At 40.4% G+C, this 17,562-nt stretch overlaps 1 protein-coding gene across 3 annotated transcripts in view; it reads right to left on the bottom strand.

The window, feature by feature from the left end:
* LOC104596695 (septin and tuftelin-interacting protein 1 homolog 1-like) overlaps positions 1–17,362 on the bottom strand; it is a 39,706-nt gene extending 22,344 nt beyond the window's left edge. For 2 of the 3 annotated variants that reach the window (XR_016076579.1, XR_016076580.1), the window contains exon 1: positions 17,195–17,362. Coding sequence is in view for 1 of the 3 variants with exons in the window: in XM_010257948.3 (XP_010256250.1) it covers positions 14,545–17,094 (2,550 nt within the window). In the remaining 2 variants the exon portion in view is untranslated. Of the gene's footprint in view, positions 1–14,491 lie in introns of all 3 variants that reach the window. The other variant, XM_010257948.3, reaches the window with a different exon arrangement.
* Positions 17,363–17,562: the final 200 nt, after the last annotated feature.

Raw genomic sequence — 17,562 nt, 5'->3', positions numbered from 1 at the left:
ATAAATATTTTAGGGTAAATTTCACTTTAGTACCTTGAACTTTAGGGGTAGTGTCAAGTTAGTACCCGAACTTTCAAACGTGTCATTGCAGTACCTAAACTTTCAAAAAGTGTCAAGTTGGTCCCTACCATTAACCGACCATCAATTATCTGTTGAAAATGTCAAAACTAACCTTCAAAAGAAGACATTGTTCATTGTCTTCTACCTTGAGACTAAACCAGTTGAGGTGTTTGAGCTTCAAATTGCATTGTCTTCCATTGGACAATGGAAGCCATGAAAGTGAAGCTTGAATCTTCTCTCATCACGCTCCTCTACTTCATCTCCCTCGCCTTTCTTCTCTCTTTCGTCTCACTCCATGCCTGCAACAAAACCTATGGCGAGTCGGCAACCAATTAATCATGTACCCATTTGGCAGCGGCCCTGGGTGTGGCACCCCCCCCCCCAATTTTAGAAGTATATAACATGCAATCAACAGAAGCTCACCATGACGAATCATACCAGCTCTTACCTTGTAAACACCATCAACTACAACAACCAAGTCATCTATATCCAAGACCCCACCATGTTAACATGCTCTACCCATTCGAGCAAAGGCTTTGGCCTAGATTGGGAAGCCCCATTTGTATTCCACGACAACAATGTCTTTGCCCTCCTTGATTGCTCTACATCTTCATTCTGGGTTTGTCTCACCCTGGTTGAGGTGTTTAACTTCAAATTACATTGTCTTCCATTGTGCAAGAAGAATCAAACTGCCCTTCAATGAAGATCCAAGCTTCATTTTCATTGTCTTCCATTGGATAATTTTTTTTCATTTACTAAGTCTCTTCTGAATAGATGGCAGACGCTCCAAATTATCAGAACAGTGTGCTCTGTCACCGCACTCAACACTTTTAAGCATCTTCTGTACAATTGTGGCTACACATGTTGGATCCTCGCATATCGCCGTACGGCCTTCCAGGCACGTCGAAACCATATCTAATAGCCTCAGGACTTTCTTAGTGACAGAGATGCCGGTGTCCGGTTAAAGACAACAATTTCAACAGTATCAAAACTACTACGAGGCAAATGATCTATAACTTAATTCACCTCGGCATGGATATTAGTTCAGACAATATCCCTTCTTTCTCGATGATTAGAAGCTTGGATTCACCGTTCCCTACAATTGCCTCCAAAACTAGCGGATCTGACCCTCGAACCCAAGCTTCCTTTCTTCAGAACTATATCAACAAATGACCGTTGAAGGCATTTTTTTAATCCAAATAATATTTAAATAAATTATAACTCAAATAAGTGGGTTGGCTAGTCTGCTAGCCAAATCATCAAAACTATAGAAAAGTATCCTGTATGGGACTTCCCTCTCTTTAAGTGGGAGGGACAGGTGTCCTTCACCTAGAGGAGGAGGTAGTTACATAACTACCCCACTCCCTATTTAACTCCTTAAGGGGAAGCTAGGAACGGGACACTCTTCAGGGAAAATTATCTCAAGAGATCTTTAAGAAAAGCAAAGATAAAGAGAGAAGAAAAGAGAAGTGCTCAAGGGAAGGCAGGGAAGGAAAAGAAGTTTCACTAATACAGGTAAGAAAAGGAAAGTTCTCTTCATGAATACTTCCTATATATGTCTTCTGCTATGTATCCTTCTTTCTCTCTCTTTTATTTTTCACTTTTGAGAAAGGAGATAGAAGGAAATAATCCATCTAGAATTAGGTGCCTCTACTTGGTTGATTATGGTCCCTCTTTCAGGACAAAGTCAGAGATTAAACCATCTACAACCTAATTCTCAAGGGCTGACTATGGTTCCCTTCAAATGAAAATGAAGGACAGAAGGATAAAAACCGTCTACAATCAAATATTCAGTTTGATTGACTATGGTTCCCTTTTTGTATGCAAAAATCCAAGGATTAAGGTTGTTTACAAACAGAATTTTATCTGATTGACTACTGTTAGAATACACAAATCAGGGGAATTTTGGTCATTTGGGTTTATCTATTTGAGAGTGAAAGGTCTATTTTATTTAAGTTTAAGTTATGTGTCCCATCACTTATGAGGGACAATATGGTCTTTCTTGTAACTATGTTATTGGAGATAAATACAAGTGGGTCGGCTAGAGGTGGACTGATTTTTTCCTAATCTGGTCGAACCCTTCTTCTTTTCTTCTTCTTCTTTCTCCTCTTCTTCTTCTCTACTTTAACCTAGAATCGAATAGGGATTTCACATGGTATCAAAGCAATAAAACCTAGTTCTCTTTTCCCTTTTTTTTCTTTCCTCATTGTTTGTCTTCTTCCTGGGTTCGCCGCCAACTATTTCAGCTTTCTTCGATTTTCTTCTAGCCGAGTGGAAGCTCGACAAGAGGCCAAAAAGGAGTGGTCGTTTTGTGGTTTTGGAGGTGAGTATGCCTCCAGTTACTGTGGTGGTGGTCGTTAAGGTTGTGTACTAGATGCCCTCTATTCTGTGATACGAAGAGGGTTGTTTGTGGACAGGTATGAGCAGTTCTGTTTTTTGCCCAAATAGTGGACTGTAAATGTTGTGTTTTGGTTCAAAATATTTTTTTGTGGAGGTTTGAAGTGATTAGTATGCATATCAGCCTTGTTCTTCTCTGTTTTTACCTCATATGTGTGCTGAAAGTAGAGTTTTTCGACTGCTGAAGTTCACGACAGCAGTGGTGTGGTGGTGGTTGTACTGTGTTGAATGGTGTGTGGGTGATTCTGAATAGTTGAAAGTGAAACCTTGTGTCGTGTGGTGGTGTTTATACTAATTTTTGTGTTTGGTTTAATGGCTGAGTGACTTCAACCCTTGTATTTGGTGTGTGAATGGTTCTGCAGTGTGCAGTACAGGTGTTTGATTTAATGACTGAGTAATTTCAGTTTTTGTATTTGATGTGGAATGTGTATTTGAAGAAGTTGGTGGTGCTGAGAGTGAGATAAGTTTTGTGGAAGTGCGTGAAGTTGTGCTGAATATTTGAAGGTGAATTAGTTAAGATAGCATCGATTGGAGATGGGAATGACAATAAAACAAGCATTATGATTTCTCTAGATTACCTAAATGTTCAAATGGCATCTATTAAGTCGAATGATGAGAATTATGTGCCATGGGAAAAATCTGTGGAGGTGTTTTTAAAGGCCAAGAAAAAGGTAAAACATGTGAGAGAGGAGAAACCCTCTTCTGATTCTCCGGGGTTTACTGACTGGGAACAGGAAGATGCACAAATAATGACATGGAGCGTGAACTTTATGTTCCTAGATACAGCTAAAGAAATCTGGGATCATGCTAAGAAACTGTACTCCGAACAAGATAATGCAACTAGGGTGTATCAGTTGTACCAAGAGTACTTTAATCTGAAGCAAGGTAGTCAAAGCTTGGAAGAATACTATGCAAGTCTGAGGAATATCCGAAATGAGCTCAATGTGTATCATCCTCTGACACAGGATGTTCAGACTCGACAACAACAGCGTGAGCAACTTGATGTGACAAGGTTTCTGGTGGGTTTGAAGGCTGAATATGAGCCTGTCCGTGCACAAATACTTGGGGGGGGGGGGGTCTGCTCTTCCCTCACTTGAAGAAGTTTTTGCCCGTCTCAGGAGGACATCTATTGAATCTATAAAGCATTCTTCTCTCTCAGACAGATCTGGTTTTGTGGTGACTAGAGGAGGAGGCCGTGGAAATAGAGGTGGTAGTGGTGGTCGTGGACTTCCGGGTAACCGTGGTGGTCCCATGTTTAACCGTGCTAGTGGCCGGAGTGGAGGTCGGGACTCAGGGAGAGGTCGTGGTAAAGGAAGAAGTAATGCCCCTAGGAAGTGTACACAATGTGGATTAGAGAGGCACACGGTTAATTTCTGCTATGATTTACATGGTCCACCCAACACTTGGGCTAACCATGCTGTGACTAAGGGTAGTGGTACAATTACTGAAAGTCAACAAACTGACCCGATTCCCTCCACATCTACTGGTGCTTCTAGGAAGGAGATGGTGAGAGTACCCCGTGCAGTATATGAACAGTTACTTCAGACATCTCAGCAGAACACAGCTACCCTTGCCCATTCAGGTATGGCTTGCTTGGCTTCCAAGCCTTCACCCTAGATCATTGACTCCGGAGCCTCGAACCATATGTCTAGGACTCCTAATGTAATTTCTTCTCTTTCTCGGTCCTCCACATCTCAAAAAGTTACTCTTGCTAATGGTTCTACATCTCCCATCTGTGGTGTTGGTGATGTTGATCTCTCCTCCTTGTCTTTATCATCTGTTTTATATGTTCCCAAGTTCCCCTTTAACCTTATGTCTGTTAGTAGATTAACCAAGTCACTTAATTGTTTCATAACCTTTTATCCCTCTTCTTGTGTGTTTCAGGATCTCAAGACGGGGATGAAGATTGGTAGAGGGCATGAGGCAGGTGGATTGTATTACCTTGATGGTGGCGGCCCTCCAGTAGCTTTTCAGTCTTCTCTTACTCCTCTTCAATGGCACTGCAGACTTGGTCATCCTTCTCTCAAGGCTCTGAAGTTGATGGTTCCTTCCTTGAGTCATCTTTCATCTTTGGATTGTGAGTCATGTCAGCTTGGGAAACATCATAGAGTCTCTTTTAGTCCAAGAGTTGATAGTCGTATCTCGAGTCCTTTTTCTTTAGTTCATTCTGATGTTTGGGGTCCGATCAAAGTGATGTCATACAATGGCTATAAGTATTTTGTAATTTTTGTTGATGACTTTTCAAGGATGACATGGATTTATCTTATGAAAGATCACAGTGAATTGTTTTCTATTTTTCAAAAATGTTATGCTGAAATACCCCAATTTGGTGTTCATATTAAAATTCTTCGCTCTAATAATGCCAAAGAGTACACCTCAATACCATTTCAGCAATACTTGGAGCACCATGGGATAATTCATCAAACTTCTTGTGCCTACACCTCACAACAGAACGGTGTAGCTGAACGGAAAAATCGACATCTCGTTGAAACTGCTCGGTCTTTGATGCTTAATATGAATGTCCCAAAGCATTTTTGGAGTGATGCTGTCCTCACATCTTGTTTTCTCATCAATCGGATGCCCATGTCCATCCTTGGAAGTCAATCCCCCTTCTCGGTGTTGTTTCCCACCTTGTCTCCGTTTCCTCTCACCCCAAGAGTCTTTGGATGTGTTTGTTTTGTTCAAAACTTAGGGCCTGGTTTAGACAAGTTAGATGCACGAACTACTAAGTGTATCTTCCTTGGCTACTCAAGGACTCAGAAAGGGTATAAGTGCTATAACCCTAACTTCCATAAGTCATTTGTGTGTTCCGATGTCACCTTCTTTGAATCAGTTCATTTTTTCTCGGATACTGTAGTTTCTTCTCCTTCCTCCGTAGTTCCTCTTCCTGTCCCTGTTGCGGATCCCCTTCCCGTGGTTCCCATTCCAGTTGCAGATTCACCTCCCATGCCAGTTACTACTGAGAGGCCACCAATCAAACATGTGTATACTCACAGAAGAGCACCGGCCCCTCCTCCAATTCAGCCCTCGTCGACAGATTCTGTCATTGCTTTTTCTCCCTTAGACCTTGATCTTCCTATTGCCCTGCAGAAAGGTAAACGCACTTGTACTTCTCATCCTATTTCACACTATGTTTCAGCTGCTCACTTTTCTGCTTCTCATCGCAAATTTATATCATTGCTATCATCTATTTCCATTCCCAAGACTATCCAAGAAGCCCTTACCTTCCTAGGGTGGCGGTAAGCCATAGAAGAGGAACTCTCTACTCTACAACACAATCACACGTGGGAACTTACTGCGCTTCCTCCTGGTAAGCATGCTGTTGGGTGTAAGTGGGTCTACATAGTGAAGTATCTTCCAGATGGCAGTGCGGAGCGATTGAAGGCCAAGTTAGTGGCCAAGGGCTATTCTCAGTTGTATGGTGTGGACTATATGGAAACATTTTCTCCTGTGGCTAAAATTGGTTCAGTTCGGGTGTTGATTTCATTAGCTACTATGTATGATTGGCCTCTTGTGCAACTGGACATCAAAAATGCTTTCCTACATGGTGATCTCATTGAGGAAGTGTATATGGAGCAACCGCCAGGGTTTGTTGCTCAGGGGGAGGATGGTAAGGTTTGCAGACTCAAAAAGGCAATTTATGGACTGAAACAATCTCCACGTGCATGGTTTGGGAGGTTCAGTGAAGTAGTGAAGGAATTTGGGATGAAGTAGTGTCAGGTAGACCATTCTGTGTTCAGCCATGACTCAAAAGATGGGAAAATCTTGCTAGTGGTGTATGTGGATGATATTGTCATAATTGAGAGTGACAGTAACGGGATTGACAGACTGAAGAAATTCCTACAGGACCACTTCAATACGAAAGATTTGGGTAAGTTGAAATACTTCATGGGAATAGAAGTTGCAAGGTCAAGGCATGGAATTAACTTATTCAAAGAAAATATGTTCTTGACCTACTTGAAGAAACAGGACTGTTAGGTGCTAAACCAACAGAGACTCCTATGGAACTTAATGTCAAGTTGACTGTTGAGGGAGGTGAAGAGTTTGATGATCCTGGAAGATACTTGGTGGGAAAGTTGAATTATCCGACTATTACCCGACCAGATATATCATTTGTTGTGAGTATGGTGAGTCAGTTTATGCAACATCCTTAGATTCCTCATTGGGAAGCAGTTCTAAGGATTGTTAGGTGCCTGAAGGGTGCTCCAGGTCATGGTTTGCTATACTGAAGTGGAGGGACTCTTGAAATAGTAGGGTATACAAATGCTGATTGAGCTGGTTCTATATCAGACAAGAGATCAACTACAGGGTATTGTACCTTCCTTAGTGGCAATCTTGTAACTTGGAAGAGCAAGAAACAAACAGTGGTGGCAAGGAGTAGTGCAGAAGCTGAGTACAGAGCTATGGCTCATACCACATGTGAACTAGTATGGTTAAAGAACTTGCTACAAGAGATGGGGTTCTCGATTGACAAACCCATGAGACTATACTGTAATAACCAAGCTGCTGTTCACATCTCTTCCAACCCAGTCTTCCATGAGAGAACCAAACATATTGAGGTCAATTGTCACTTTGTGAAAGAGAAAGTGAAAAGTGGAGTGATAACCACATCTCATGTGAGCTCAGGAAATCAGTGGACAGATCTCTTTACAAAGGGATTGTCTCGGGGCAGAGTAGATTATATTTGTGACAAGCTGGGACTATATGACATATACTTTCCAGCTTGAGGGGGAGTGTTAGAATACACAAATCAGGGGTATTTTGGTCATTTGGGTTTATCTATTTGAGAGTGAAAGGTCTATTTTATTTAAGTTTTAAGTTATGTGTCCTATCACTTATGAGGGACAATATGGTCTTTCTTGTATCTATGTTATTAGAGATAAATACAAGTGGGTCGGCTAGAGGTGGACTGATTTTTTCCTAATCTGGCCGAACCCTTCTTTCTCTTCTTCTTCTTTCTCCTCTTCTTCTTCTCTACTTTAACTTAGAATCGAATAGGGATTTCACAACTACAACTTATTGTGAAGAAAGGAGTGAGAAGGAAATTTTCTTTGTAGCAAAAAGAAAAGAGAGAAATGTATTGTTGTATAGTTTCTCAATTGTATTTTCTTTTTCTTTCTTCTCATTCTTGTACACTTGATGTAAAAGAAACACAAATGAAAAGTTCTTTTAGTACCCTACTGTTCTTTTCTTTTGTTCTATGCATTCGTTTCTCCAAGTCAGAATCAAAAGGTGTTATTTACTTTCTTGTGGAGATGTAATTAAGGGGAGCAATCCGTATAATTCCCTTACCCAGAATAATAAAAGCTCAATCACTTGATTGAGTGAACTATGTTGCATGAGAATTTATTAAAATTTTCAAACCAACAATGATAAGAAATCGGGGTTTCCTTTCAAGGTTAATCTCATGAGTTGTACCTAGTCCAGAATCTCAAACACCTCAATCGATTCAGTCTTAAGGTAGAAGTGTTAGATAGTATATGGCCTTAGCTCTAATCAGACTAATGTACATGAACATTTATTTGTAAATGAATAAAATACATTATTGTTTCATATTGATATTGGTATGTTTTTTGTCTATTACCTCTTAATCTGGACACTTGTGAGACTCATATTAGTTTAGAATATTCTCAGCCATAGACTTTGGGAGTTTATCCTGCCAAGGCTGACATTGGTGCGCTACCAAACAGTGGGAGCAGCTTGTCTCAGCTTCTAGGGTTAGACCCCAAGCATAGGCAATATGTGTGTTTGGAAGAAACACTAAACCCAGATCAATTTCTAATTATGCAATGGACCTTGGAGATAGATGCGCAAGACTGAAAAGTTATACATATCCCCAAACTTGATTATAGTACTACACTAGGTGTTGGATTAGACCATCTTTGATATGCCAATCAATGAGATCCATCAAGGATCAACACCTGGGCATGTTGGGGTAGTTTGGGAATTCACCTGAGTGGGTGATCATAGTGATAGGATCGGCCACTTTGTCGAACAAAGTGAATATTAAGGTTTACACTCTCTCTGATGGAAACCTAAACTGCTAGAAGTGGATTTCAACTATATTTGAAATATGTTTTTGCAAAATGTACTTATATGTTATATACTACTATTTTATTAAAATGGTTTGCAAAAGATTTTAATCCCAGGATCCATCTGAGCAGAGAGTGTGGCACTGCACCTTGCAGTTAGGAAAGAGATCCTTCGGACAATGTTATGATCATTATGGGCTGAGAGGTTAAGTGTAAGAGACCATTACAAGGTTGATTACCTAATGGGCTTTATCTTGCTTAAGTCCATTATCCTCGAGTCTTCATAGGGTGGCTGAACCCAAGGATCATTTAGGTGTAAATGTCGGGCCTAAATTGAGCCCATGCTGATTGGCTAAGGGGTTCACTACTCAGAATAGTAAATTCACCCTAACCTCATTTAGAGGTGGGGCCGGACCCTTGTGGACTTGAGTGAGACCTTTGTGGGGTCCCACGCCATACAATATCAGGACTAAATTGGCCATGCAACACCTAGGGTCGTGAGCCTTTGAAGAAAATGGGCCAAAGGCCCAACATTAATAAGATTAATTAAGTTGTCATGTGACAACTAGTCTAGATCAAATACGGGTTTGGTATTAGGTATGGAGAACTCATCCTCCTAAGAGGATAAGGTTTATCTATTAATAGAATCCAAATCCAAATCAGATGTGGATAATCACCTAATTAGATTAGGAAAGTTCTCCATAAGGAGATAAAAGAAGAGGGTGAAGTAGACTAAAACACTTTTCTCTCTTGTTCACTCTTTTTTTTTTCTATCAATAATAGATTCATTCAATTCATTGAAATATCAAACTATTTACAGCAAGGAAGACAAAAACTCTTATCTTCTGAGTACAACTTAAACCCTCCAAAGAGAGAAACAAGGAAACAAAATAAACAATTAAGTTACAGCTTAGCCCAAAACATTGCTTCCCTTTCTATCCCTTGTTTAGCTAACCCATCAGCCAAAGAGTTAGCTGATCTCTTAACCCACTGCATCCTGATTTCCATCTCCCGCACCAGCCACCTGAATTTCCTCTTTTCATTTCTATAATTCCATAAACCATAGTTGTCTTTAATCAGCCACCCTATCACCACCTCCGAGTCCCCTTCGATTATGAGTTTCCTAACATTCAACTCCTTGGCTTTCTGAACTCCTTCCATAACTACCAAGATCTCAGCTCTAAGGGAAGCCCCCACACTAATTGGGCCTGAGAACAGGGCAAAAATGACCCCGTTTTCATCCCTAAAAACACCTCCAATCCCTGATTGTCCTGGGTTGCCCCTATAACTCCCATCAAAATTTAACTTTAAGAAGCTAGCAGGTGGGGGAGTCCAAGACACCCTTATTACTGATTTGATCTGAGTGCAGTTTGCAATCTCACCCCACTTTCTCAGCATGTCTTCCACTGTGTAGTCTGTAAATAGCTCTAGTGATTTCAGCCATTGTACTGCCCTTATATGGATCATAGCCTTCACATCTTCAGCCCCTCTCTCATTTTCTGAGAAGATTTCTTTCTTCCCATAATGTCCAGCATACTGCAGACCTCTCCACATAGTCCTTCCCCTTTTCATGTGCCACCTGAAAGAGGAAGGGAAAAAAAGGCTCTGCAAGTCTGATGGAGGGTTCCACCTACACCCAAAGAGAGAACAAGCCCACTCTCAAATTGACTTTGCAAATTGGCAAGACACCAATAAGTGAACCAATCTCCCCATCCGCTTTGCAAAGAACACACCAATGAGGTGACAAACAAGTATTGGGTCTCTTCTTTTGGAGCAAATCCCCAGTGTTGAATCTTTCCAAATAGACTCCCCAACAAAAACTACCAACCCTAGGAGGAATCGGTCTACACCAAACCTCACTAACCGGGAAAGGAGAGGTTGCAGGACTAGTGGACTAGCAAAGGACTTTGAAGAAAGCACAAGAAAAAGAGCCCGTAGGGGTAGGGGTCCAAATTCTAGAGTCCACCATAGAAGGGTCCAAGAAAACATTATCAAGAAGTTCAAAGAGATTCGAAATACAATCAAGGTCTGAGTCCCTCACAGCCCTCCTCAGACCCAGGTTCCACCCAAACTCCGAACTAAAAGAGGAAGGGGTGATGAAAGATGAAACTAGCTCATCTTTAAATTCAAATAGAGCATACAAAGAAGGAAACTGTTCCTTAAGAGGAGCATTCCCCACCCAAACATGTTCCCAAAATTTAATGGCATTACCTGAATTCAAATCATACCTGAGATGAGGGGAGAAGGCTGGAAGCAAATCATGAATGGCTTTCCAAGGTGAAGTGCTTATGGTCCTTGCTCTGATTCCAGCATCCCATCCATCTTGCTCCAGCCCATGTATGCTTGCCACTATTCTAGCCCATAGCTTCTGCCACTCCAGAGGGAGCCTCCACAACCATTTCCCCAGAAGGGCCAAATTCCTTATCCCAATGTTCCCAAGCCCCAAACCCCCATAGTTTTTACTTCTGGTCACCACCTTCCAGCTAACCCTATGGTCCCTCTTCTCCTCTCCCAACTCCCAAAGGAAATATCTCATCAACCTCTCCAACCTACTAGAAACCTTCCCTAGAATCTTAAACACTGAAAGAAAATAAATGGGTAAGTTTGCTAACGTGGCCTTAATCAGTGTAATCCTACCACCTAGAGAGAGATAATTCTTCTTCCAAAATACAAGTCTTTTTTCAAATCTTTCCACCACTGGGTTCCAAAAGCTCTCTCTTAGGATTATCTCCTAGGGGCAGCCCTAGATAGTTCAGAGGCCACCCTGATACTTCACACTCCTGTACTTCTACACTCTCCCTTAACTCTCTCTCCTCCAGATTCACCCCCACTACACAACTCTTCCCAAAGTTCACCTTTAAATATGACACCTGCTCAAATAATTGAATCACCAGTTTCAAATTCCTTATGAAGCTCACATTACCTCCTTCACAAAATAGGATTGTATCATTAGCAAACTGTAAGTGAGTGGGATGTTCTTCCTTCCAACCCTCCAACCTCTAATGAGACCCTAGAGTTTGTCCTATGGATCAACTTCCCCAAAACATCAGCAACCAGTAAAAGCAAAAATAGAGATAAGGGGTCTCCCTGCCTTATACCCCTAGTGGCTAGGAAGAAATCCACCACTATCCCATTCACTAGCACTGAATAATGACAATTCCGAACACAGCCCATGATTCATTTACACCATTTGGCCCCAAACCCCATTTTGATCATAACCTTCCTTAAGAACTCCCAATCCACCATATTATAAGCTTTCTCCAAATCCAACTTACACACCACCCCCTTTTTTTATCCTTCTTGAAATTCTTCACACTCTCATTGGCAATTAGGATTTTATATGTGATCTGTCTTCCACTTACAAAGGCATCTTGATTTTGTTCAATTATGTCTGGCAATATCCTCTTCAACCTCAAGGATAACACCTTTGCAATGATCTTGTACAAACTGTTTACTAGACTGATTGGTCTGAAATCCCTTGGATGCAATGCTTCTTTCTTTTCGGGAATCAGAGCTATAAAAGTGGAATTCACCCCCGGATTAACAATTCTCTCTTGTTCACTCTTCTTCTCTTTTGTCTCCTAAGAAACCCTAAAACGACTTAGGCTTTCAAAAAGTGATTTAGATCGGTTTTCTTCTTTGTTTTTGCAAGAAAAACTCTAAAAAATTCCAGGCTCAATTACCCTACTCAATCCAAACAAGTTGGATAGTAGATTTGCTGAAAACAAGTGTTGCTGAATCGAATCTCTGTACGCTGAATCGTCTTCAATTGGAAAACGGTTTTGGGTTTGATATTGGGCATGAACTACCACCTTGGGAGCTGCGATTTCTGGTCTCTGTATCAGGTATATCCTCCCTTCCTTTTGGTTTCAAATCTGGTCCAGTTCGATGCAAGAACGATCCTGAAATTTCATATTTCAATTTACCAGGAAATCGGTTCCCGAAAAGGTTAGAAAAATTTTTTGAAATTTTGGCTAGCCATCTTGCATGGTTTGGCCATCCATATGATGGATTCTAACCCTATTCAAACAAGAATACAATGAATAGTGTCTTCTTTTGAAGGGCAGTTTTGACATTTTCAACAAATAACTAACAGTCGATTAATGGTAGGGTCCAACTTGACACTTTTTGAAAGTTTAGGTACTGCAGTGACACGTTTGGAAGTTCGGGTACTAACTTGACACTACGGCACTACCCCCAAAGTTCAGGGTACTAAAGTGGAATTTACCCAAAATTTTATAATATAAAAAACTGACTTTTGTCTAGTTTCCTAGTTTTATATACCATTCAGCATGTATGTTTATTGAAAAAACAGCAATTCTCTTTATTAAGAATTGTCCATTCTTTCTCAGAATAAGCAAGAATTTAAAAAATGAGGCCCATGGCAATGAACCAAAAATGGCTTCAATTTACAAAGAATATTTTAATCTGAAAATCACCAGCACTATAATAATCCTTGAAGTTCACAGAATTTTCAAATAATTTCATTTCTATACCATATAATGTAAAATGTTCTCAATAATACAGATTTTAGAGGTCTGTGAGAACATAAGCCAACCTCCTCTCATTGCTCTACATCATATTCTTCTTTTTTTTTCCTTTTTTGATAAGTGGAAATTTAATTGTATTACCATGGAGGGTGAGAACCCTCAAAGCTGTACAAAAATAGTATTACTGTATCATTTATTCTTTCAATGGAGACCTCCCCCTTTCAAATATGGATGTGTTTATATTGAAAGGTAATAGTTCTATAGGTTAAGAAACAGTATTAAAAGTTAAAAAGAAAAAAGAAAAAACAGTGGTATTGGATAAGAGGAGAAAGTCTTTATCAGGTGTTATTCTTGTGTGATAAAATTCTGTTTTTCCTGATTTGTATGGTAGTGTTGCAGAATCAATGATGTAAATTGCATGCTGAAGAAAAAGATCACTAAGTATTGAGCTGAGAAGTTCGACTAAAGAGACTCGGGTTAACTGCCTCTTCATTGCTCTGGACACTTGGGCTGTATTTGGCATTCCTTATTTTAAGGACTCATCTCCTTTTTGCAGTTAAAATGCCCCTATGAACACTGAGCTTTTAACAACAAAAGGGAGATAAGTCCTTAAAATAAGGAATGCCAAATGCAGCCTTACTCTCCTTCAATGCAATTTTACGAGATTTGATAGTGGTACAAGTATAACTGGTATAATATTTTTATTTTCATTTTGTAGACCAAAATACATAATATTCTCCATTTCTCACCTATGGTTATTTACAAGCAGGGTAAGATATATTTTCCTTCCACTTGCTACTTTGGAACTTCTTTCATTATTTTTTGATCAACAGATTTTCTTTTGTTATTCAAAGGTTTATTCCTTTTCTAGCAAGGACCCTCAAGATATTTCAGTGATTTTCTAAAAGTTACGTTGCACTAGGCTGTGCATCACATGGGTCACTTCTAGTAACTTGTATATACTATGAGATGTCCAAGCAGTTTGTGCCAAACCTTCTCAAAAACCCTTCCAAACTCAATCCTTGTCTTTGCTTCACTTACATAAACCTTACAATTTGAAGAAGTTCCATTCCAATCTTAAGATATTGGTTCTTTTTTTCTTTCTATAGAAATTTCTGCATATCCTTATCTGGACCTAACCTCTTACCACCATCATTTATTTTTCAGTTTCCCTCAAATCATTAGTACTACATCAATAGGAAGTTGAATTGAGAGGATGTATGAATTTCACTAATAGAACAAAGAATAAGCACATCAATTGGTAAAACCAAGTAACCAACCTCAAGGTGGTAGCTGGTAACCACCATATATCAAAGAGGAGTTATCTATTACTTTAGAGTTCAGCCTTCCTGAAGCAAATATAACTAGAAGTTGAAAGAAGTACAATTCTGTATAATCTAAAGCTACTTGCAAGAAAAAAAAAATATCAAGTAATTTTTCCAAACCATTCTTGAAACAAAATAGTCATACACTTAAATGTATCAACAAATTTGAATTCAAGGACAAGCAAACCTTGAGTTAGTAGTTTTTATAAGTCATTGAAAACAAACTATGTACTACAAAACTCAACGTCGTCTCTGGCCAGAACTAAGATTCATCTCCACCAATTTCTCTAGTGTAACCAACAACCATCCTTCTTCTGTATGAGCAAAGATCTTTTGATTTAAGGATTCCATATAAATGCTCACATTACCAAAGCCATAAATTTGAAGACCATTGTATAGTCTACCAGGCTTAGGTTTAAACAGTAATCCATGTTGCTGTGCATATGTTTCAATAACTTCCTTTAAGCTCAACTCAGGAACAGCATTCACTCCTTGCTGCTGAGCATGGGCTGCTGCTTTCTGTTGCGCCTCAAATTGCCTTTGCTCCGTCACCCTAAGGTAGCTGATTTTCTCCCTAACCCCAGGTTGCACCACCTCCATACCTTCAACAGCCTGGTTAACCATGTCAAGCCCTACCTTGAACTGATACCATATACGCTCATTTTCCCGCAGCTCTTTTGGAAAAAGTTCTTTCCAACCTAAATACCATTTCTCAATTTCATCAAACCTTGGGTTTGAACATAACCAGTGGTATAAAACCTGCTGCCACTTGGTGAAGAAACCCACCTCCAACATAGAAACCATATGATGAATTGGAATAGCATGTCTCCAAGCAATGACCCAATGGAATGGCTCAAGTTTCTGATTTGCAGGGTTTACTTCAAATTCCTGCAGTACATTCACTAGTTTCGGAACTATATATCGAACAATAAGCTGTTCCCAACTGGCAGGATCAAACACAGTCCTCCAAGGAGATAGTACTGTGAGAGCAGATGCATCACTTGGATGCCAAGCATGAAGAACACTTCCCAGTTTGAATCTTATTGTATGATATAGAGTCTCCAATTTCTGTCCCAATAATGGTAACCATGGATGCACCCATACATGGATCGAGACAGTCTCCTGACGAGGGTCCCATGACTCTACAGCATCTGTTAGTTTTGGCATAACCACAGTGTCTAAAATGGTCTGAAGAACTAGGGGAGGCAATAGGTTCTCCCATGGTTCTAGAAATCGGAGCATTGGTTCAGGATCTCTGGCTCTCCAGGTATTAGTCCCAGATATCCTCACAGCAGGAAAAATAACCTCCATGACCAACTGGACATAAGGTGATGTTGCATCTGAAAAGCCAAGAGAATCATCTCCTTGCAACAGACTCTTCCATGAAGACATCACCTCCAACCCATGCAATGGACTCTGAAGTGGATCCCATCCTTGAAACACTCTAATCAGCAAAGGCAATGCAAATGAGCATGCAATGCAAGACAAGTTGCAGAGCTTGTAATCATCAGCATATCTTCTCTGTAAGTCATAAAACACCTTTGCAAGTGAATCCAGTGTCAATGTCCCTGACAAGTTTTCCTCACCTATTCGCTCCAGCACCCCAACTATGTCTTCCATGTTATCCAGTTGTTTCTTCTGCTGAGATGCCTCCTTTTGAAGCTTCTCTTTCTCTTTCTGCAAAGTTGCCACTGTCTCCCTCTCATTCCTCAAATCCCTGTCCAATTTCTGAATATCAAGCTCGGCCAAGTCTACTATCAGTCTTATATTATGTTGAAGCTCAGGCATTGGTGTGTCCTCTTCCTTTGCCTTCTCTTCAGCATTCAAATTCTCCAAGTTCGTCAAAACCCGTACCTGCGGTCCCCTCATATCTAGAACCTTCTGAACAACTTCCAGACCCTGCTCCTGCTTTTTCGCAAGCAATTCCTCAGCTGTGATATAATCCTTTTTCTTTCCCCGATTTTGCTTTGACCAAAGTTTCTCTTTTGCCCGCCCAGCAGGCCGAGTCATTCCAGATGAAGGTTTCTTCTCTTCCGCTTCCTCTACAGCAGGTAAACTTGCCTCCTTGTAATCATTAAAACCCATTCCCATGTTCTTCGGCCGCAACTTGGCTTCAATCGGAGTAACAATACCTTGTTCATTCTTACCCAATCCACCTCCCTTGTACCCCATTTTCTCAAGCAATTTCATCCCTATCCCCTTCGTATGCTTCTCAAACTGCCCAACATCACCAAATTCTGATTCCTTTCTTCTTCCCTGAGGTTTCTGAGCCAACTTCAATCTCTCCCTCTCTCTCTCCCGCCGCTGCACACCCTCCTTAATAATCCTACCAAACGCAGTCGGAAGAAAAATATCACCATCATCGTCCACATCATTCTCATTACCACCATCTTTCTTCGTCGAATTTTGCCTAAAACCTAATCCCGACCCCACATTCGAACTAAGCCCTAATCCAGCCCTTCCTTCCTCCTCTTCCACCCCCACGTCCTCTTCTCTGTTCCTTTCTTCTTTACTATTCTTATCAATCTCCTGGTTCGGCATCACGGTACCAGTCGACACAAAATTCACCGGCTTCGTGAAATCCGATTTTGAGAAAAAATCTTTCTTCCGCTTCCTGGATGAATCATCATTATCCGAATCACTGTCCGCGAAGACTCCATACAGGACATCTTCCTTTGTCTGCCGTCGCTTCTCCTTGCGCTTCCTGTAATAGAACTCTCCACCAATCCACTGCCCGTCATCGTAATCGTTTTCCGTTCCAAATCTCTCCATATGCTGGTACTCATCCATTTTCTACGAATACCTAACTTAAATCCTCCAAAGTTTTGAGAAATAGAAGGAAAGCAAGACAAGAGAGACTACTAAAGCGGAGAAATCAAGCAAAACTAACCGGAATGTTCGTTGCAGAAGGAAATATTCTCGACGTTCGTCACTCTGAAAGAGCACCGACTTCTTCACCTCCCGTCGTCAGCAGCTCGTCAAAAGTTGCTATGGGCTACGGCATAAGTCGTCTGGGTGAAAGTTGAAACCATGTTCAATTCAGTTAATTTTTTACTAGAAAGGCCCCCCCCCCCCCCTCCCCCCTCCCCCCTGAACCGATAGATTTTGATATTCTTTTACAAATGTATTTTGATAAAATTTGTTTCACACCCATTTCTTATATTGTAAATTTTGGTTATTAGTTTTTTATATTTAAATTTGTTATTCAATTTAAGAGATTGAATCAAATTTTATTTCTAAATAATAATCCAATTTATG

This window comes from Nelumbo nucifera, chromosome 5 (genome assembly GCF_055504915.1).
Source record: "Nelumbo nucifera cultivar China Antique chromosome 5, China Antique-T2T, whole genome shotgun sequence".
Classification (NCBI taxonomy): domain Eukaryota; kingdom Viridiplantae; phylum Streptophyta; class Magnoliopsida; order Proteales; family Nelumbonaceae; genus Nelumbo; species Nelumbo nucifera.
The sequence above is the reverse complement of the archived record's forward strand: the minus strand, read 5'-3'. Positions and strand labels throughout refer to the sequence as shown.